The 23,848-nt window shown below is 37.7% G+C and overlaps 1 protein-coding gene across 1 annotated transcript in view; it reads right to left on the minus strand.

The window, feature by feature from the left end:
* Positions 1-295: 295 nt before the first annotated feature.
* Positions 296-23,848, minus strand: part of EFHC2 (EF-hand domain containing 2) — a 56,190-nt gene continuing 32,637 nt past the window's right edge. The window contains exons 9-16 of the mRNA XM_066571667.1: positions 23,518-23,683; positions 22,353-22,495; positions 18,072-18,268; positions 14,273-14,406; positions 9,904-10,101; positions 9,226-9,318; positions 2,271-2,376; positions 296-614 (exon numbers count right to left, since the gene is read on the minus strand). Of these exons, the coding sequence (XP_066427764.1) occupies positions 519-614; positions 2,271-2,376; positions 9,226-9,318; positions 9,904-10,101; positions 14,273-14,406; positions 18,072-18,268; positions 22,353-22,495; positions 23,518-23,683 (1,133 nt within the window). The 3' untranslated portion in view covers positions 296-518. The remainder of the gene's footprint in view (positions 615-2,270; positions 2,377-9,225; positions 9,319-9,903; positions 10,102-14,272; positions 14,407-18,071; positions 18,269-22,352; positions 22,496-23,517; positions 23,684-23,848) is intronic.

Raw genomic sequence — 23,848 nt, forward strand, 5'->3', positions numbered from 1 at the left:
AGAACAGCTTTATAGTGTGCAAAAAACTTGCTGGCATTTCCTCCACAAAATAACCAACTTTGACATGAACAGCACTTGAGCATCACCAGGGGGATAGAGCAAAACCACAGATAAGAGCTGCAGAGCAAGGGAGGGAACATGAATGGAATGGCATTATTGTGCTAACACAGTCAAACCCAATTCTGAGAGGTCATCCAACAAGGTTTGCTCTCAGAACAAAGCAGGGTCAGTCAGATTTTGCAGTGTTTGACTCAAAGATTTCTCAATACTCACAAATTCTCCATGCAACCAGGCAGAGATTAGAGGATCTAGTTTTAATTAGGCTTGTATAAGTGTGACAGAGTGCTGTTGATTTAGAAAGAGTTCCAAAAACATACAAGTATACATCTCTGTTGGAACAAGAAATTAAATGCTGTATCTGCTTTTTTCTCATTATATAAGAAATTTTTTTGGTATCTTTCTAAGTAATCTTCAGAGCTGAAGCACCAATCTTAAATCAGTGCCTTGCACAGATGAGATTATTCTTCTTTGCCAAAGAGATCATCCAGAAGAGGAGGGTATCTGATCCCAGTCACAGGAGGGGATCGTGGTAGCTGGTTCCAGATATCTTCCCTCTGAAATTAGTAACCCAGAGAATATCTTAGTATAAAATAATGAAAACAGGAACCATTACAAGCTGGTCAACATAAGATTGAATGAGCTGCTTCAATTCCACAGACAAATCTGTGAAAAATTGGGTCTTTACATAAGACATCCTCTTAAAATATTGCAACATGCATATTCTTGAATGTTACAAAATATTTTATTCAAAATATTTTCTATTACTAGCCCTTTTTCAGATTTTTAAAATTAAATAATGCTACATTTTCTTCATTAAAATGCTTAGGCTTCAAATTCATGTCTCAACAGCAAAAAACATACAAAATAATGTGATAAAGAGAAGGAATAAAAAAAAGCCAGCTAAACAAGCACAGCTCTGCTGCTGAAATCTATCTGTCAAATACAGGTAATGTAGCCTCAAAATACTGCTATTCATTCATGGTAAGTCATGCACAGAATGACAATTGAATTCTAAAGCTGAACAAGATTTAAAACTTTTCTTGTCTCTGATTTTTTTTCCATTTTGTAGTTACCTCTCTTAATATATTAAATATTTAACTATTGCTTAAGCAATAATTCTTCTGTAAAAACAAAGAATAAGCAATAATTCTTCTGTAAAAACAAAGAATACTCCCTCAACAAAGCCTAATCAACACCATGATTCTCAGGACTGCTGTATAAAGCATGTGGAAGGGTTTTAATTTTATCTGTACAAGACAAAAAATTCTTCACAAAGACAAAGGAAAAATAATCAACTATGCAGAACCATGCTCTCCAAAGCAGAGCAAACCCACAGCCCTGGGCCCTCGTTAGACACCACCAAGAGTCTGAGATGCTACAGAAGAAAGTCTTGGTAAGGCAGGCAGGAGTGAGGAGTCAGGAGCACAGTGCCTGAGGAATACTGGTTTAAACTATACCATGAGGGAACTTGAATTTAAAGGAATGCTGTGTTTCTAAATGGTCTGAACACAATCAAACACATTCTGTACAACACATTGGTCAGGCTAGAACAGTAAAATGATGTGTTGGCAGAAGTCTTTGGATTTATTTGTTACAAAGTATTTAAAATTCAGCATAATTGCCTTATGGACCTTCTATTTCAAAATGTTCCACTCAGCACAAGATGGCAAGATCAGATTAGTCTCTGCAGTTTGTTGATACTGCATTTTTTTTTACCCTAAGTAGCAGGCTGAAGATATACAAAGTTTATCCATCATCTCTTCTCTCTGTGCACGCCTACCAGAGATGTGGTGTGCTCTGTACAGGTTTCTGAGGAGTTATACAAAATGCAGAGCTATTTTCTGCATATGTGTCAGTGGAGCTTAAAGTATTTTCTGCCTACCTCAGCAAGTGAACAGATCATTTGACATGTGACAATGATATTTGTGGGGGAAGCAGTACTCATGCCCATTGTCCATGGATAAGTACACCTGCTTCCCCTTCTCTTTTTTCTTCTATAAAATGTCCCAGAGATGTGATAGCTACTAGGCACCTCCTCATCCCTGTTTGACTTCTCTGCTTCACCCTAAACCTCCCTATTAAATCTATTAAAGAATAATTACTTAAAGAAAACAGGTACAAATACACAAATAGGAAAAAATACTGTAGTTTGTGTTGGCTAAGACAGTCATGTTAAAATTGGAGAAATTATACTGAGACACTGGTTTTACCTTGGGTTGCTCCTTTTCCTCCACAAAAACACGGACTTGATTCTCTCTCCAGTTCAGTGCATGAACAAACTTTTTATAGTCTACTTGCTTTTGGTTATCTTCAAACCTGAGCAGAATATCCATAAGACGACTCAAGGTTAAAGGGAATTTTTAACAAAGTTATATCATGTTATCTGCAGCATACTAATCATTGCCTTTGGGATAATAACTTTTATACCACTTTATTCCCAAACACTGGCAGGAGTGAAAAAAAAGTACAAAATGTCAGGAACACCTATATTATACATTTTTTTCTACATTCTTACACCTCATTAGTGTCTCTTATAAGTAGAATTCAACTTCTTGAAGTTTTACTTCATTTCAGCTATTTTCATTTTAGTTTTGAAGCACTGCCCAACATTTTCCAATACTGATCTCACAGCTTTTGACAGACATAGAGTTGGGATGATCAGTGTATGATTCCTTAGTGTAGAAAGAAACAGAATTACACAGGAAATCTGTGCTGTAACACAACTGACCTGCTCTATTATGATTTCTACAACAACCTCCTGAAAATAAGTAATCCTTCAAAAATGCTGTTTGCACACACCTTGGGATCAATTTACAATTGACAAACAGACAGCTCATTAATGTATCAAATAATGGCCAGATTTTAAAATCATTGGGTACCAGGTTTATGGCATTGTTCTTTATTTCTATGGATAAATAGATATATTTGTATCAGTTGTGGCTGTCCCCGAAATGCATATAGATGCTACCAGCAGATATATATGCCAGAAGATATATATGCTGCCAGCTAAGGTCTACAGGTCTACAGCTACATGTGGAAAATGCTATTTCCCTCCCTCAGATTTCTAAAATCTTTACCCTGCACTAATAAGCCACATGGGAATAGACTTATAAGTCACTTCATCCTTCTGCCACTGATTTGGATGAAGCAGCTTCAGAAATAAAAGTCCTCAGTTCAGCAGAACACTGAGGTGATTCTTGGGAACCACTGTTCTTGCAGTGTCACCAGCCAAATGTTGAAAGACACCTTTGGGCTGAAGCTTGAAAAGAGCAGCTGGAATAAATAGAGCAGCTGGAATAAATGCCAGCTCCGTCATAAATACAGCACTGGCAGCTTCTGAAGGACACCTGTCTCACCCAACACCTCCCACCTGCAAAAGGGATCCAGTTTGGGCACAAAAACATAGCCTGGAAGTGTCTGTGCTTCACTGGGGTCCATGGAGAACACAGACACCCAGCAAGGCTCAGTATCTCTTACCTGGTGGGAGATGCCAGGTTAAACAATTCTGCCCTGCCATCTGGAGAGACAAAAACTACTGCACAGGAAACAAGTATTGCAGAAAATCATTTTGCCTAGTCCTTATTGGAATAGCAGTGCACAAAACACAGGCCTCAAAACCCTTCAATCACTACAGAGGGTTCTAACAAAAATTAAGCATGAAGGCTCTTTAAAGGAGAATTTACAGCACAAACTTGGAAAACAATACCAGAAGAGAAATAGATCTGGTGACAAAAATAAACTGTAATAAACTGCAACTCATCCTTTCCTTCTCCTTCCCCCAACACCTTTCATTTAATAGTCAGCAGGAAAGATAATAACAAAATATACTGAGAGCCATAAACAGAGATGGCAGCGATAAACTGGAATGTTAAGTACAGTGAGTTATGCTGAAGATGAAAGCAAAGTCAGAGAAGAATGCTACTGCTACCAGAATTAAATGAGTCTGAAACACTGCCATGAGAAACCCTCCTATGATAGCCTGCTTCTTCACCATAGTTCACATGCAAGTTAACAGTTCCACAAAGCCTTACTTTTGGGGAATATATCCAATACACAAGAAAATTTCCATTCCCACTTCCAGTGGGTTCTTAGTTTCAGGTTTTTGGGGTTTTTTTTGCAAGTGGCAATATGGAAGACAAATGAGTTTTGCATGAGATGTAATAAGACAATCAAAAAGCTTTTATCTCTTCAAAAAATAATAGCAGACAGACTGGAAATTCAGAACAATCAGAACAAATGTTTTTTCCTTCTACTATTATGTAGTTACCTTTTGCTCATTGTGAAAAGTCAAAAGATTAATTCTACCACCAAGATGCTGAGCTGTATAAGCAGGATTTTTAACCAAAGAACAAGTGAAGGTGTGTAACTATTTAAACTTTCTGTTGAGGAAAGCATTGCTTCTGCTTTTGACAAACATTTACAAGGAGAAAAGTCCTTTGATGTGACAGCACTAGTGAGCTGACTTGACAATATGGGATTGAAATTATCTATAACCAAGAATTTTAACATGGGCAGAGGAAATGGGATTCCTAAATCTCATAATTAAATAGCTACAGAAAGCATCTTAAAATACTACTCTAGAATAACTCAGAAAGAAAAAAAAATCTACTCTTTAGATCTTTTTACTGCTGTGACTTACTGTATCAATCTACTAAAAGCAGACACTAGAGATTTGGCACAGAGCATCCAGATGGACTGAGGAGATGTTATCAATTTGTGCATTATTAGGACAGAGATGTCATACATTTCAGTGGCTGGACTTAATAATGCTGAGACAGTGCTCTTCAGAAAAGGAAATTAGATTTGTCTTATCAAGAAGATGTGCCTAAGATAGCTTTAAACCACCCTTCTCTTCAGTTTTTCCCTGTTACTTCACCAATGCATGGGATTTTAGACCATGAAAGTCACTGCTCCATCCCTATCACAGTTTGCAGAGCTTTTTATTTTCTTTATCATTACAGAAATAATCACACGTTTCTGCTTATAAAAATACATTCATAATTAAATACTCCAGATCGGTGAAAAATCTGGTCAAATCACATTATGATCATTCCTGAGGATGCTTTGGCGAGTAAAGGTTACTTACTAATAAGTTTTTCTTTCCCATCAAGAAATCTATACCTCAAAGATTTATGTGAAATTTTAATGTGCATTCAGAGTTTTTTAAATTTCTTGGTTTCAAACAACATTTATTAACAAGTTAATCTAATAATAATAGAGCAGAAGCATCTGCTGCTTTAACCTTAGAGAAAATGTTGGGATTCTTCAGCCTGTTTGATCCTCTCTGTGCAATACAGTTCTACAGGGACTAGATTGCCACAGGTGTACACCTAAATTGTCATAAACTGCTCATAATTAAAGGATTTAAACCAACAAGCACAACAAGTCACTATTAAAGAATAATGGCTACCATCTCCCTTTTTTAAAATTTATATTCATACTATATTTACTCACATCTTGAACAACCATGAATTGAACCATCAGCTCCTCAGCAAACAGAGTAACAGGAATAATTTGTTTTAAGAGATTAAAATATGAATTCTAGAGCTCCTTTTAATCACAAATGGCATAAGGAGTCTCAGGCACCAAAGGTAACAAGAAGGCAGCATGAGAAAGATCTCATGATCATTTCCACTGCTGCTCCAGCTACTGGACACTTGCTGTAGCAGGAAAAGAGGGTTTCTTCCTGAAAGAAAAAGGTCAGCCCTAAAAATAAAACCATTACAGGTAGGAAACCAGGTAAAAAAATTGTTACCCAGTATCCTGGGGAAAACTGAGCAGGCTGGAGTGGCCTGGCCTGGCCTGGAAGTGAATTGAGAGCTGGGATCACCATGTAGGAGGCCCTCTGTCGTCAGGAACTGCTACCTGAGGGATTGGAGATTCTCCTTTTCCAAACCAAAACCACCTTTCAAACAGACTCCCCCCCAGCAGTGTAGAGAGGTGAAAAAAGACTTACCTACTTTAAACAGAAATTAAAAACCATAATTTAAAAAACTAGGGACCTACAATTAACAACTGAATTAATGCAGAATAATCAACATGTAATGCTTGTAATCTTGTCATCCATTCTTTCTCCTCTCAATTTTTCCCTTCCTTAGCTACCAGCTGTTTATAAATCCTCCAGGGAAAGACTGCTTCTTTTTAAGTTCTTGTTAGCATCACTTTAGCATTGCAGAAAATAAAAATAACAGGAAAAACCCCTAAACTCATTACTTAAGCACTTTGCAAAATTTATTTATTAAACAAACTGTAATTGTTCATTATGCCTGTATAAATTTAAAGACATGTTTATAATGACTACTGTAGTTTTCTGGCAGAAACAACTGTGTACTGTCTGCATTTTTAATACAATGGGATTAATTCTGTATTGTTCTGTGATTTAAAAAGTGAGAAAATGCTGATGGACAAAGCAAATACTTTTTAACATGCCGGCTCAGGTAAATTGGAAAAATGTTCACATTGTTGGGTACCTAAATCCTACTATTTCAACATCCCACAATTAAAAATATAAATTTACACTAGATGGACAATATGAAAAGGTCTTATGAAACCCCAGTTTTTGTTCTAAGTCTCCCTTCACTCCATGGCAACTGAGTGGTCTTTGGGTTCAGTAAACAGAGTCCTGGGTCATTTCGAGGTGACTAGAAAATTAGACAGCAATTTCTAGTCCCATCCCATGCTTGTAATAAGTGACAGATCATTGCAGTATAATTTACAAATGTAAATAATAAATACTTCAAGAGTACTACCTTTCAAAATGGAAAAGTAGGGTCATTAAGTCCTGGAGAAAGTCTTTGCCACCTAATCTCAGATAGCAAAGCTGAATAAACACAGAGCTTCAGCCTTCAGCTATTATCTGATCACATTGTCCAGCATCATTTTATAGCTGAATGGGGTCCAGCTAGTGCATTAGCTATATATACTGATTTTGTGGGAATCAGTCCAGCAACTTTTATTGTACCACTTTCTTCCTTCATAAATAAAGATTCCCAGAGTAGGACCACCACTTGTTTTAGAAAGAAATATCAGTGGACACAAAACTATGTGGTTCCTCATAAAAATAAAAAAAAAAAAAAAACAAGGAAAGAATACTGGAATACTGTTGACAAACTTGGCCCACACTGAATTGCAAACTCCCCAGGAATGGGACTGCTCTTCATTAACAATTAACCTGCCTGTTTCATGACTCTTCAGTGTTGAAGAAAACTAAAGCAAGCAGAAAGAAAGGAAAAAGTTAAATCTCATTAAGATGATTCAACTCTTCAATTTACAGACTACTGGAAATTAAGTCCTATTAAATAGAGTTCAAAATATATTTCCCTGGCTCTGCACACTCACAAAACAACAAACTTCCTAAGCAGTGCCAAGTGCACACATGATGAAGAATGTGACAATTCCTCATTATCTGCAGTGCTGTGACACCACTTAAACTGTCACCCTTGAAGCAGCTGATGCTCTAACATAGAAGTGCCTTACACAAGGCTCTCTGTCAAATGGAGCACTTCCCACACTGATTTCTGAGGCCCAGCTTCACACCATTCTCATTTACCTTTCTCATAGAGAAATTGGTAACACAGGCTGGCCTCAGCCCCTTTAGAAACCAAGGAAAATGGATGGGAATTTAGAAATGCAGCTCTGATGCAGGCTGAGGAGATAATTCTCTCCTCCACCACCTACAGAAAGAACTTGCAGCAGCTGAAACTTCATCCAGCTGTCATGGGTACCTTGCTAAAGTTGGGTGAAATCCAGCCCTTGATCTCCTCCCTGTGTTCTAAGCTTATCTCTAATTTTTATTAGAGTGTACTGGGTTTTTTCTTTTTAACTGCCTACACTCACTCCTTAGGAAAGCAGAGGTTCAGGGCACAGAAGCTTTCCCTGGTATAAATTCACAAACAATAAACATGTCCCTAGAGCCCAGATGTGTCAGGCTTGTCTGCTTCTTATCAGAACTGAGTTAGTACATAAAGGAAAACTTCCAATGCCTTGCTGTGCATCTATTCAAGTTCCACCCTTAAGAAATGGAATCTGGGAGAACTCCTTGTGTAACATGGGATGTCAATTGTCCTTCAACAATTGTGTTGGGCAGCTTGGTGGGAGTTCTAAAATGTCACTTATAGATTACTGTTAAAATTCAGACATTTCTGAAGAGTAATACCTATAATTCAGTGTCAGAAGTGATGAACAGCAGTACAAAGAAGCTTTATCAAAATGGATTCCACATTTCTGCCTGACAAGGGTCTTTTCATTATTTACTAAACCCAGGTGCTTAACTAACAACTCCTCCTGAAATCAAGAAGTCTATTTACCTGAAAGCATCTAAACATGACAGAAGACAAGACCTGTTCCTGTTTTTAACACACTCTGAAAGCACAGACAAAATACGTGATTTAAGGACTTCCCTCAAGGGAAAGAAGAAACCAGCAAGTATGCATTTAGACCTATTACCAGAAAATCTGGCCAGGAAAACTAAATTCAACAAGACATGAGTGTTCAGAACATCACAGCTTACTCTGAACTCTAATCTTTAATACAAGTGCACTAAATAGTAGTTCTTTTCACTTCTATTCCCATTAATACAGGTAGCAAAGCAATTTGTCTCAAAAAAGCTAAATGTGACATGGAAAAGTATCAAAGCCATGCCAACATTCCTTTTCCTTTTTAAAAATGACAATAAAATATCTTTCAGGTGAGATTAACAGGAGTAGCAAACCAATTTTGTTTACTATTGATGCTGTCAACTTGATAAAGACACTTCATTGTATTCACGTTAGTGTGTTCCTTAGAACTGACATGATGTGTTTTCATAAGATTATTGTTTTTACCTCACATCTATACACAGGAACAACTAAAGCAAAAAAGTGAATCTTATTGAAAATGATAAGTATCAGTAACTGACTCTGGAAAGATGAATTCCACAGAATTCTGCCAAACCCCAGATAATTTACTATGCCAGGCAAAATGAAGAGAAGTTGCTAAGATGGATGCATCTCAGTTGATTATAAATATTCTATAAATAGGAAAGCCTGTGTGTGTAGGGACAAAATGTGCATCAAGAAATGATTCATATTAGATAAATGACAAATTCTGAAGATTTGTGTCTGCAGCAGACATTTAGCATTAATTTGCACCCATGCATTCAGGTCACCCTATCTGCCCTTAAGTTACCTGGCCAGTAAAGTTTCTAGAAGATCATCAGGAAGTGGCAACTTGAAGGATTTGAAAATAGTCCTGCAGGTCTCATTGGGCAATAATCCACACCTGCACATAAGAAAGAGAGGGGTAGAAATATACATTAGATATTTTCCAGGTTTACTTCAAGTGAGGGTTTCTGTGCATAGGAAAATGTGTGAGGAACATCAGGATAGAGAAAAAGACAGCAAAGTTTTATGAAATTTTGCTATTGCAAAGCTGAGAAACTTGAAGGCCACATTGTAGCCTTTCTCATACTGAGATCCTCAGTGATTCTCTGTGATCCTTTATCTGTGACATCAGAGAACAAAAAGGGCAAATGAGTCACATAAAGATTCATTCTTTCCTTTCCCCCCCCCTTAAATCACCGTTTCTCCTCTTTGATTTAAAATCCTATGTTTTGCCCATGAACTGGTATCTGATATCACAGAATGTTCAGTACAGCATCTACAATAAAAAGCCCATGTACAAAATATAAAATAGACAAAAAGGCTGTCCTCTTCTTGTCTATTGTCAGGTCCTGAGAGAAGCTTAACATTACACATAATGTTTTTTGGCCATAATAAACCATTTACTCAGCAACAACCAGAAAGTAGGAGGGTTTGCAAAAAGAGCTTCTCAAATAACAGTTTGGGATAAAGACAGGAAACTTACTTTTCTCGGTCATTGTACAAAAACACTGTAACCAGTTGCTCAAAATTTTCAAAAGCATTTTTCTTTAGTTTTTCTTGAGCCATTGAAAGGAGAAGGAGCAGGTCTGTTTGACTGTCATCTCTGATGCCATAGTGACGCCCAAGAGTCATAATTTCATGTTCTGAAAATCCTCCACCAGCAACACTGACTATCCAATTTCTGTGCACAAAAATAACAGCCTACATTAGTTTTAAGTAAGTTAAAACCAGTTAATAATCCCTAATTTTGGATGAGGATGTCCAAATTTCCTCAGTAGCTGTCTATACATACAAAAATACATGAACAAACAAAAATACAAAATACAAAAATACAAAAACCATGACTGAAGTGTTTTACCAGAGATGCCATACAGAGAATTACACCAAATCACAGGTTCTCCTAGCAAGAATGTAAGGCAGCAGCAAGAGCAGCTTACACTTGGATGTTGCAAGTGGAAAATCAGATCCCATGCAAGGATGAGCCTGGGATGTGCTCTCCCAAGCCTGTGTGTGCTGCTCAGACAAATCAGCCCAGCTGATTTGAAGAAAGAAAGAAGAAAATTCTTCTTCTAGACGAAATTTTCTTGAGATCCATCTGATGGGACAGTGTCAGCTCCCTCAGCTGTTACAAGGCCTCTTGTCAAATCTGGATTACTGTAACTGCATTGGCTCTATGATCCCAAACATCTGCCTCTGGTGTGCTCACATTCAACCAGACTTTTAACAAGCAAACATCAGCACAGGCCTATGTGTTTCAGTCAAAATTAGATTAATTATATATAATACTTCTGGATAAATTGCACTAAGAATAAACTTCACTGCAATTGCTGGTGCAATTAGTGCTGTACCTTGTGATACCCATGAGGACACTGAATCACTGTGATTAAACTCCAATCCTTGAAAACAAATGGAAGAAATTAGTAGTGATGCACAAAGTTCTGACACAAGAGCTAAATGGCTGCCTGGAGAATACTTGAATTGTTGAATTAATCTGATGAGGGATCTCTTTAACATCTGCATGTGAACTAAAAGCACAGAAATTTAGGACCCTTCCAAATTTGCAAATTTTTAACAAGAAACATAGTTCTTCACTTGCTTCCTCTCAGAGGCTTGTGTGGTCCTGTTCAAAGGAAAGGATCATTTCATATAATAAGATTGCACTTACACAACTATTAAAGGTTAAATACTGCAGAATGTCTACTTAGATTCAACTACTTCTTTATCCATATTAAATGAATCAGAATGATCTTTTATTTGCAGTAGCAGGAAATAAATACAAGGAAGTGACAAGCTGTTGACAGTAGCAAACTTTATTTGAGATTACACAAACTTAATGACCAAGACCTGGTCCATCTCTATCTACTAATATTATCATTATCTTGTCAGTATTATTTTTCCACTTACTGGATATTATTACTTATTTTGCAGCAGCATTCAGAGATCCAGCCAAAGCTGGAGCCTCCTTCCAGCAGCCTCCAATAAACACCACTGCACACACAGAGAGGACAATGCTGCCTGATCAGCCTGGCACTCCAGTGCTTGGGCTGGCAGAGCTGGGGGCTGTAGATAACATCAGCCATTTCCACAGACTGCATTTCCATACATGGCACAGATTTTTCCACTGTCAGGATTTTAAAAGTCTTTTATTTTCTCAATCCGGTCAGTGACAATCAAATCACTAAAACCCACAGATAAAATTATTTCACTTGGGAATTAAGGAATATTTTAGGGATTGTGAGGGACTAATGAGTAAGACCCAAGACTCAAAAACAGAATGACATCTAAACTCTCCCTGACCAAAAAAAAACAAGCTCCAATAATTGTTCCCACAGCTTAGCTATCTCTTGTTTTACTTCTTTTTTTGTTCCAGAAGAATAGGACAGATTGCAATCTGAATTTATTACAGAAAGAAGTCATAATTAACGGCTCAAGAGAGCTGCTTCTCAAGCTGAATTGAAGATAGGCATCTTTGTTAGACCCACATGGTTCTTTGTCTCTAACAGCAAACAGTCTTGCCACTAGTTTATGAGAAAAAACAGCCTGGATAGGGCTGTGTGATGCACAGGCATCTAAGTTTTAAATATTTTTTAATTCTCTTTTTAACAAAGATTTCAATAGTTCTAATGATAGCTTAGGGGATAGCTTCAGTGTACATCACATATTTATTTCCTGGATGAAGTACTCAAGATTTGGGTTCTGAAAGCAGTTAAAGTAAATTGTATAATCACAATTTTCTTCACTACATCATACTTATAGATGTAGTTTTACATGCAGATTACATAAAATTACATAGATAGAAAGGAGGAAATCTGAACAGCCAAATTCAGAGCTGAGTAAAACCTCAGCTGTATTTAAGGTAAGGAAAGAGGATTATCATTGAAGCTGTCATACAGATAATTGCCTGCACTAAAAATAATCATTTGTTGTTAGTTATAGTAATCAAATGTCATGGCAGATTGAAAATAAACAGAGATGTACACAATAAGAAACTGAAAGAAAAAATATTCTGTTCACCTAGAAGTATCTTGGAATTTTCATAGATGTAAAGAAGTGCTCTTGTTTTTGTCATTAAAAATGCTTCTTTCATTCTAAAATAAGATTCACAGGTAATAATAATAATAATGAGAACCTTTAGATTACTGGAAGTAATACAAACTAACTGAAACAAAACCTACTGTCACTGTAGAGCACAAATGTTCAAGGCTCCTTAGAGGCAAATTCTTCCTCTGGCAGTGTGAACATCCCCTGTTAGACCCCAGGCCTTCCCCCATAGGAAGGATGAGGACCCTTAAAGGGTGTTGAGGCTGGCCCAGATGAGCACTGAGGCCCAGAAAACCCTGATTATTTGGGATCCCCGGATTTCCTGCTCATGGACAGGGCTCCTGCATTTTTTATGGCTGAAACCAAGTCTCTCCATTCCACATGATCAGACATATCTCTCTCCATGTCACAGAATAGCACCACCCTAAATTAAACTGTTGAGCTGTTCACAGCTGCACAGATTATGTCCATGATTAAATTTAAACCCAACTGAGCCTCTTCTGGATAAAATAAAAACCTTTGTCTGCCATTTAAAAGCACAATCATCCCTTCTAAAAGTTTGCTTCCCTGATTCTATCATACAAATGTTCCCAACCTTTGAGCTGCTCTTAGTGCATGCACAAAGTTTTCATAATTTGAACTAAAATAGTATTTTTTTTAATTTTAAATAGTTACCTTGTACATAAATTAAAAACCTTTTCCAGGTGCCAGGAACTTTCTCCCATTAAACCTGAACTTTCAATTTTCTCTCTTCTTATTCAAGTAATAACATCTTCCCTCTTAATGCAATTAGCAATTCAAAATCTCGCTTCTGCTGAACAAAATATCTGAGTACAGAAATATTTTGACCAAAAGTTGCCAAAAACTTAATTTCTCACTACTTTCACTTTGAATTGCTGAAAGAACCTTCTGCTGATCTATTTCTCTTCTGTGATATTTCAGAAGCAATTTCAGAAGCAATTCCTGCCTTGGTTAGCATTCCTATGGAGATGACATTCCATGCAATATTCATCTACTTACATGCCTTAGTTATTATGACAGTTCCTAAATAGACAGTGTATTACTCCTGTGAAAATCAAATGCTTCTAAGCAAAGTTTTCTCCTCTGTTTCACATCATTAACCAGTACTGTGCCCAGCACAGTTCATACACTCAAGTATTCTGGCTGTGGGACAAACTGAAATCAGTTTGTATTTGAACATGATTTCCTTTTTCAAGTATTTCTACATCTGCCCATTGCCATATCTGGATCATTGCCAGAATCCATATTTCTGCTCCCTTTATCTATGCTTAAATTAATACCCAAGTATTAATTATGGTTCTCACTACTGCTTTCCAATCCTTTTTAAGCACGCTTAGCACTGCCTTCTGTAATTTCAATACACCTTAGTTCTGTAAAGACTGTCTTCTTTACCAGTGGTTCAAAACCCAACCACCATTTTTAGGAGGCAATTTGAACATTCCTATTTGAATTTCAAATCTACTGTTTGACTCTCAGGATGGACTTTTCTTTACCTTTCAGCATATATATTACTGCTGACTTGTGCCCTTCTTCACAACACTGTGTCAGCTCCATAAAAAGCAGACAGATTTCTCTTGTGCTTTTCAGCTTACTTGAAACTATCACTTTTTTTTTTTTTCCTGGAACATGGATTTACTTTCTTTTTTACACATAATCTCCAAGTAAATGCAAGACAAATCTATGCCACTTGTCAGCTACTGGGCAGAAAGCATCAAAACCCGGTCATGCTTTATACATTTTGGGGGAATGTGGCTTTATTAAATATTAAAACCCCAAACCCGCTGTCTTACCTGAAAGTGTCATACCCGATCACATTGGTATGCTCAGGGTCAGTAACAGCAAATGTCTTTCTGATTTCTTTGGCACCAGATTCAGTCATGCTCTTCAGTTTGTTGAAGACAGCACAAATATCAGCCATGGGGAACTTAAAAGAGGAAAGTAAGACATGGATTATAAAGACCTGAAGCACAGGATGCCATCCAGAGGGACCTGTCCAGGCTGGAGGAATGGGCCCATGGGAATCTCAGTAAGACTATCAAGAATATAAACAATTAAACAAAAATCATCAGATCATGCATTCTCAGAAAGTTTAGTGCAGCAACATAAAAGAAACCACTTTTGTTTGAAACATTGCATTTTTAAAGCAGAAGTAGACACATTTAAAGTACAGTTCTAATAACTTGGTCCTCATTTTATGTTGGTGCACTTCACTGAATTCTCAAGTCATAAATTTCACAATGTTAAAGCTAATTTTTCACCATTGGCACCAGAAAGGTTCCAACAAATAGTCTCATTCATTTTGGACTACATTGTCTTACATACTCAGAAATAGCACCTTAGAAATTTTTTAGGAACCAATTTTACCTGTTGTATATAAAAATGCTTAAATGTATATTTCTTCCTAAATAGACCATTAAAATAAATTTGAACTCAGATTAAACAGAACTCAAGCACTAAGGCTTTCAATCTATATTCAGATTGGGTTAGTGCTCTGCCAAAGATTTATTTGCTATACCCATTTTTAATATAAAACATAGAAGTATTTAGTCATTAAATTTGGGGGGACTTCTACTATGTTCTTATATCTGTCATGCTCTATCTAGCTTAAAAAGCACAAGGAACTGCCTGAAAATATTTTCTCCCATTTCTTCCAAGAGCAATTATTTGAAATTTGGTATGACTAGTATTAAGGACCAGGACCTAAAAATCAGGCCTCAGCCACAACTGCTTAAGTGTGTCTACACTTTGTATCAGTTCAAAATGATCTAGAAAGTTAAAGTTATGTTTAGATCTAGTTATTTAAAGTTCCTATGGCACTGCCAGAGCAGTACAAATTGATCCAAGTTTAATCAATACATCAGCTCTTGCAGGTTTTTCTCAGAATTGGAGAAGACAATTTCTGCCTCTGCCAAAACCCCAGGTGCAGCCCTGGCAGGCAATGCCCTGCAAGGCAGTGCCTTGGAGCAGCTGGACCTGCAATCAAAGAGTTTAGAGGCAGCAGCTTTTCCAGGCCCCTGTCCAAGATGTTTCTGTTTGGGGCATAAGCACAGAGCCTTCTGCTCCTCAGGCAAGGAACAGGGAGGAAAGACTGAGCAGAAGGGTTCAGAGAGCAGAGTGTTTCAGGATGGACAAAGAGTTCTGAATATTTAAGACCTGTCTTCTCTACATTATCAAAACAGCTATTTTTACATCTTTTTTCCAAAACTACGTATTCCAAACACCTACATAGGCATTGAGTGTCCAAGCAGCATGGCAATCATTTCACCATCTTTCCCCCTTCTCATTAACTCCTGACATGTTTCTAGTCACAGTCTAGTTTGGTTTGATTGCCTTGCCTAACTCAGAGGTGATTATGCTGAATTCAATGGAAGTAAAATCCCTTTCTGTGTTTGTGCAGCAGCACACAGCAAAGTTAGAACAATTGATACAGTTCAGAGATGCTGAATTCTCTTCCAGTGATGCCTTGTTTGAAACAGTCCTCCCCAAACCTGAATAATACCAGTAGGACTGTGCACAACACACCTGTTCTGTTTTGCAAGCAAATCTACACTTTCTAAATAGATATTTTTTCCCTCAAATTGAAAAATAAACCAGAATCACAGAATCACAGAGTTTCTAGGTTGGAAGAGACCTTCAAGATCATCGAGTCCAACCCATGTTCAGAAGTGCTGAAAAGTTTTAAACTAGGTCCTTGAAGTTACTTTCAGTAAAGGTGGCAATCAAAATTACAAGACTCTGATTTTTCTCTCCCTTTAACATAAAAAGAATACAATAAGCATAATTTTGAAACAGAAAACTGAAGCTTTCCAATTATCTTAAATAGTTTCAAACAAATTTTCAATATTCACCTGCACAATGATTACCAATCAAAATTTCATCTAAATCAGCATATGCCTATAGAACTGTGGTCAAAATTTCCATGAAAATTTCCATGAAAAAACATTACATACAGATTTCTTTACCAGTTTTAGAAAACATACTGGTGTGTTCTGCTGGAAGGAAATCTCTTGTCTATTCAGAAGGAAAATTGTTTGTTTTCTAATTTTAGAAACAACTAACAAATAGCCATATTTATATTGTTTCCCCTTTTTCTAAACAATCTTCCAGCTCTGATCTTCCCTAGCAATTGCTGAAGTGGTTGTGATTTGAGTATGTGATCCCCTGATGAACTGAGGCAAACTCCTGGAGCTCTAGTCAAAGGATGTAAGTGAAGCTCCTACCTCTGCAAGAATCAACCTTTTTTTACTATCAGCCTCATTAAAACCTTAATTATGCAAAGAACCTTTCAAAGGTTCACTGTCTTTCAAAATTCACTTTAAGTGTGTATTTTCAATGTTGCCTCTTCTTCTGCATTTTGCAGATTTTATTTTGATATTATACAATCATTCAGTCTGGAGAACTAATGTCTCATCCACTTGATCCAGGACAATAAATGCAAACAACCTTCCAAAGAACATTTACAATCTATAGATGAGCTCTGAATTTTGGAGAAAAGGTTTGGTTTTGATTCTACCAGGAGGAGAAACCATTCAGCAGGAAGGAAATACACTGGATTGCATTTTTGAGGTTTCAGCTTTGTATGTTACTGCTTTAAGCTTTTAGCAATCTTAGCATTTTACATCCACAAGCATTTTGCAGATCTTCCTTGTTGTTCCAGGGAAGGCAGATGGTGCTAATCCACATTAATTTACAAATCCACGTTAATTTACAAAAAATGTCACCATTCTACTAAAGTATAAAACAGCAGAGGCACCCCAGTTCCCAATTTATTGCTCTCCCCTCTGAAGGCAACAAGAAAAGACAGTAAAACTCAATAAACATTGTAAGTTTGAATTCCTGAATGGGATATAAATTTTTAATATTACAAGGTTTTGGTAGAAAAATGTGTATGAACTCAAAAAATCAAATTAGGACATAAAATAGCCTCATCAGTAAGACTAAATTGGATGTGTCCACATCTTGAGTACTGAACACTGTTCCAGTCTCCACATCTCACAGTTACTTTGCAAGGACAGACTAAAAAGGGTGAGACTCTTACCTGCACAGGATTAGGCTGAGGGGGAAGAATGTCTTAGATTTACAAAATTATAAAGGTGGTGCATAAGGTGAATGGGATCTTCCCCAAATCTCAGAACAGTATAACTGGCCTTGAAATTAGTGGGAGGCTGATTTAAAACAGATAAAAGATACTTCTTTTTTCAGATATTTGTTTTTCATAGCAGGCAGTGATCTTTTCAACCTACTGCCACAGAAAGTTGTGGAAGCTGACAGTATCTGTAGGCTCAGCAAGGGTTAGATCAACTCAGGGACAAGAGGTTCATAAACAGCCTCAAGAAGGAATAGGCAGGGATATCCCTTGTCACAACTCCTAATGCAGACTGAGTGGGTTCTGAGAAAGGAAAAGGGAATGGACAGTAAAGAGAGGCCAGACTTGCATGCACTCCCAGCTGCCATCCCCTAAATCCATTGCTAGACAGAAAGCACTGGGCTGTGAGCTTTGGGTGAGGAAACAGGATAAATAATTCTGAAAAATATACGGAAAAACCACAGTCCTGAGAGATAACAGAAATTAACAAGAGCCTGCTTCACCTCATTTGCATTCTTCTCCATGTAGTTGAACGTGTATTCATCAGCATCCACCAAAAGAAAGTTGTGACCATGGAAACAAACTCTGGCTCCAACAAACAGATCCTGAGCCTGGTAGTATTCAGATGGCTCACTCTTAAAGAGTTCCTGTCCAGGCTTCTTAATGCGACTTCTTTCCAGGAACTTCCCACCGGCTATCCCTATGGGAATAGAATTAAAAATAATTAATTATGGCTTTACTTGGGAAAAAACACACACAACACACACAAAACCTCCAAGCCATCAGCAAAAAGACACCCCAAACCAGATTATTTGTATTTAAATACCACATTTTGTGCTCCAGTTTCCTGTGTATGAACACTCTCTTCCCCTCTCTCTCACTGCTAAAAGGACTGTCTCTGCCAGTGTCCACAGCAACAGTGATATTGTGCACATTCTGTGACATGTCTCATTTGAATGCCTGCCAAACACCTTCCCTGCTTTGCTTTTCTTTAAAACAGGACAGAAATGTGCCTCTTCAAACCGTTCCCATAACCCTGTCGCCAGCCTTGGAACTGGCCCTTGAGAAACTGAAGATCCAAACACTAAGATGCAGGCAATTATCCTTAAACTGTTAAAAGCAGAAAAAGGAAAATAAAAATCACAGCTTAAGAGAGCCCTGTCCGACAAAGATTGTGAATTCTGATGTACTTTAATTCTAAATTCCTTTAAAGGGCATCTGAAATTTTTTAAAGATGTAGGAGTGACATGATACTGTCTTTCACACATTGTTCTGCCAGGGCAATTTACCTGTGATCTGCTCTTTGCTTTGTGAGGTGGGGATGTCACATGGCTCCTTTTCACAGTATAATGATTTTATTTGTGTCACTAGAAACTGCACGAGGTACTCAAGGGTGGGTAAGATGCTGAAAGGAACATTTCTCTTTCCTCTATTAACTTCTGGTGTACCACAGGACTGCATTACATGTACTAAGTTTTCTGGAAAACCTTATGTCACATGTTTAGTTTCACTGGGATATGTGCCCTACAACAACTCTGGGGTTTGCTTCCTGTTGATATTTCAGCTTCCAAACCAAAAGCCAAAATCTTCCTTTAGTAACATTTAGTACTGCCTTAATACCAGGTACTGATGCAAGTCCAGTAAAAGGCTGATGAACAGTGTAATCAAATGCCTTTTATAGTCAAAATTATAAATAAGTGTGAAACCCAAGCTACTTAGTAAACCAGATTTTGGAGCAGATGTCTGTCTTAATTGCTTTATTAGCACCATAAAAGACAAAAAAACCTCTCCACTATGGTGATCATCAGATCTTGCTTGAATCAAAAAACAATCCAAATCATTAATGTGACTCTAATGTTAACACATTCCTTTTCACCCAGCTATAAAAACAAATAAGAAATTTTTAGGTTATATAATCCTGGCAACTGTTTTTAATATTTAATAGGTCTCTGTAAGATTGGAAATTCACTCTTGGCTTTCTATTTCCCTGCAATTGTGCACTTATATTGGAAACCTACTTCTGTCCCATAATGTTTTTTTTTAAATGTTGTTACATTGCAAGTGGTATAAGGAAAAATGACCAAAAATATCTCATTAAGTTAGAGATTTTACACTGAAACCTGATAAGGAGTTTTGATGGAAATCTACAAAAGCCAGGCTCAAAGCACAAAATAAACACCACCACGAAAGACCCTATTGCATTAAGATCAGATCAGAGTTTGCAGGTGTTTGTACAGCTGTTGACTGGGTCTTACACTGAGTAAAAAAGGGGTTGTGATCTTCTTCATGGGGAGCCAAAGTTCTCAGGCTTTGATCCCCATCTCAAGAAGTGCTTCAAGATGTCCAGCCCTGTGAATTTCATAGAGTTTCAGTGTTACTAATATTACAGTGAACTATTTCTCTGAAACCTTCAGGTTGCTGAAGCGAGAAAACTGAGAACAACTTACTACTTCCCCTTTAGGATTGGGATTTGAAGGATTGGGATTTGAAACATTACTTGCCAATTTGTACCAGTTCATGTAAAAAAAAAGGTAAAATTTCAGCCCTCTGAACCTGTGCACAAAAGGGATGGCCAGGTTGTAATTTTGGATGTCTTACTCCTTTTCCTTGGCCACTATTACCTGACCTCTACAAAGCCTTCCCATTCTTAACATTGAAGAAACTCATTCACTATTCCTTCAGACATGGCTAAAATGAGGGAGGGATAGTGAGAGAAGTAGAAAGAAAAGTAAGGTGGGAACAAACAAACTTGTGCAGAGCCAGGCCTTTTTCCAACTGCTGCTCTACCTCCTCCACCACATTCCTTGCCTCTTCAATGATGTTCTCACTAAACTCTCCAGTGGCCAGTTCTCAGCCATATCCTTTCATTTCACCTTTCTACCACCTCTAAAAATCAGCTACTCCATCCATTTTAACAACCCAGGGAAGTTGAAAGTCCACTTACAGACACATGCCTTTCATATGTGCCTTGAAGTATTTGTTACTATTAGTGGGCAAATTTGTCCATTTGTTGATTCATGTTTTATTTGACCAGCAGTGTTCAGTGGACTCCCAGATGAAATCCCAGCACATATTCTCATTCCAAAATAAAAGGAAGGCAGGCAGCAATCTCTGGCCTAGCACTCATGCTGCTGATGGCTTGACCAGCTGACCACATCTGCTCTGCAGTGCATAGTTTAACTCCTCTCTGGGTGCTGCAGGATAAATCTGGAGCCACAGCCATTATTACTGTGTGTTCAAGGCTCTCTGGGGCCTTGTCTAGTTCAAATAGTGCAAAGGAGACCTAGAAGTGACTGAACTGGCAGTACACATGCTTGGGATCCAAGATTCAAACTGTTCCCTGGACTTCTGCAATTTAACAGTGCAGCTGTACCTTTAGCACCCTTTACGTCTCTGGACATCAAAAATGCCAATCAGAAATGTCATTCAATGGTGGAGAACTGAGCTGCTCTTGAGCCTCACAGCAGCATTACACAGTAAATATACACATAAGTGTGTATTTAGCAGCAACAAAAGAAGTTGCGTAAGTTTCAGGCCACTGGATCCCAGAAGTGAGTAAAGTATTGATAAGAAGATACTGCTGCTAAAAAAGTGCTAAATCTTGATGCTCTGGTGGAGCAGGATTAACTGGGAATGCTCATCAAAGTCCTAAGCAGGTACTCTACACCTTATCAAAACACTTCTCAGAGAAGTGAGAATTGCTCATATTTTAGCTGGGGTTGAGGTCCCTATTTATGCACTCATAATGTAGCTGGAGACAAGCAGAGATGCCATCAGAGGTTCTCTGGATTGAAAAAGCACTTCTGGAGGTTAATTGCTCTGAAACTGTTGCTGAAGATGTTTAGCGGGCTTCACAGAAAGACACTCATCTCTCCAACAGGGTCATGTTCAGCCAAAGCTCCCCCATCTCTCTGCACTACAGAATGACTTCCTGACATCCCTCCCGCCACTGTGTCCTTCCATCCAGCCACAAGACAGTTCAGGGAATTAAAAAAGATGCTTGAAAATCACAAAACCCTTCATATCCTCAGCTGGAGACAGCCTAAAACAGACAATAGAGGCCAAAAGAATTTAAACATGACAACATTTGGTGACCATACTCCAGCAATAGGATAAATGTGGCCAAGGAACTGAGAAGTAACAAAGCATTTATTAATCACTTCAGTACTGTCAGTTTGGCTCTTGGAATACAGTTCAGTGTTGTACACAAACACACATCCAGACTCTAGCACAGGGCAATCTTCCCTCTCTAAATGCTCAGCTCCATGATTAATGGTAAAATACGTTAGAAAGTGTCACAGCTGTTTGGCTTTCATGAGCTGCTTCTATACAATGGATGTTATATAGGTTTCATAACACAATTTTGCAAAACAAAGGATTTAGTCTTTCATTCTTGATGTCTTGTATTTCCTGTCCCTATTTATCATCAGTTACAATACTATTCCTGTATGTTATCCACAACAAAAGCAAATGTTTAAAGGTCAGATTTTCAAATTAAAATGTAATAAAAGTTCTAAGGCATTACACTTGCAGTTCCCAGCGGATATTGTGAAGTACTGTCATGCAATGAACAATGTAATCCTGAGTGAAAAAGATCATGAATTACTATGACATCCAGCTATGCAAGATAATAATGCAGCAGGCCTGCTGATGTAATTCCCACTGCATTTAAAAATCCATATCCCTGCTCCTGCTACAGCTGAGTCTGGCCACGATGTTTACTGCAAAGTCCAACCAAATGAGCAAGGGAACTGGGGCTGGTTAGAGACATTGCCACCTCTTACCTGAGTTTCTCTCTGCATATTCAAAAACAGAAATGGTGTCATCACTCAGGAAGTAGGAAATAATGAATTTACGGTCCTTGTCCACGGCGATGTCCGTGATGAGTTTGGCCGCGTAGCGCAGAATGAAGCTGTCCATGCCATACCTGAACAAGCAAAGGAGCAGGTAAGAAATCAAAAACAGAGTGTGAGAGAAGTTTTCACCCCTAAGAGATGCCTTCTCCTGAGTTTTGTAACATACATTAATTGTGTCATTACTGCACCAAGAAGGGAAATGGCATAAGATTCACTACTTTGTCAAAACCAATTTTCAGCTTAAATTAACAGAACCAGATAGAGTTGGTCAGACAGAAAGGAATAACTTTCATGGGAAAATTACTTCTCTGCCACAGGTCTGGAATTAATTTTTATTCAAGTTGAGTTGCAAATCAAGCCCAAAGTTACTTTCCAGAAAATTTGTAAAGGAAGAACACATTTAGGTATGTATATTTTCAAAGCAAATTCTGAATAGCAATTCATACAAGGATTATCTCCCACAAATTCAGGTCCACCAGATGACCTTACTAGCTAGATATTTATTAAGTGATTGTGTTTTAAATAACTTGCAGTGTTTATATACACTCTATCAATACATTCCCAAGCCTTTTTTAACTGCTTTCCTCTTTTACAAAGATTCTCCAGGTGAATCTGTAACAGGAGACTTTGCTTTTTTGCTTTGGCTTCAACAACTGCTGCCTAATAAATAATTTCATAATGGAAAGTAAAGTGTTAAAGCTTTAGTAGTGCTACAGTAAACTGCATGAAATTCAGCAGATAAAAAAAATAAGTAAGTATCACAAAGTCAAACAAAAACAAATCTGTGTTGGTCTGCTGGATCATCCAAAATTCCTGACTAATGCCTGGACTAAGATTTCTGTCAAACTCCCACTGAAGACAGCAGAGGGAAGGAGGTAGAGGATGGAAGGGTCATAGTATTTGCCTTCTCCAAAGAGAAGTTTTACAGAGTTTGCAGAAAATTGGAGTACCATTTTCCAGGCCTCATGCATCTGTCCCTTAAAAGTCTGATGAGCTGTATATTTGCTGAAAAAAATGATATCCCCACATAACACTTATCTCTTTCACAAAATACATCATTTAAAAAACTGAAATAGTTTTTCACACAAAATACCTGTCTTTCACCAGGAATTGCCTGTAATCCTTATGGGGAGCCTGGACAACCACACTCTTACAGGAGCTCAAAGAATCTTCTTCAGAACCAAATCCATTATAAGGAGGAATAATTTTTTCTGGTTTTGGAGGTGGTGGAGTCTTATACTCAATTGGGGTGAAATCCACTGCAGCAAAGAGAGCAAGAACTTATTTGTTACTGGTGTGATGAAGGCATTTTACCAAGCATTTAAACTTCCAATATGAACAGTTATTAACCTACTTCTGTAACAGCCCACAGATCAAAGTCAAACCAGGATCCCTCCTACTGTTACAGGGTAGAAAAAGACCCC

Source organism: Molothrus aeneus, chromosome 2 (assembly GCF_037042795.1).
Source record: "Molothrus aeneus isolate 106 chromosome 2, BPBGC_Maene_1.0, whole genome shotgun sequence".
In the NCBI taxonomy this organism is placed as follows: Eukaryota; Metazoa; Chordata; class Aves; order Passeriformes; family Icteridae; genus Molothrus; species Molothrus aeneus.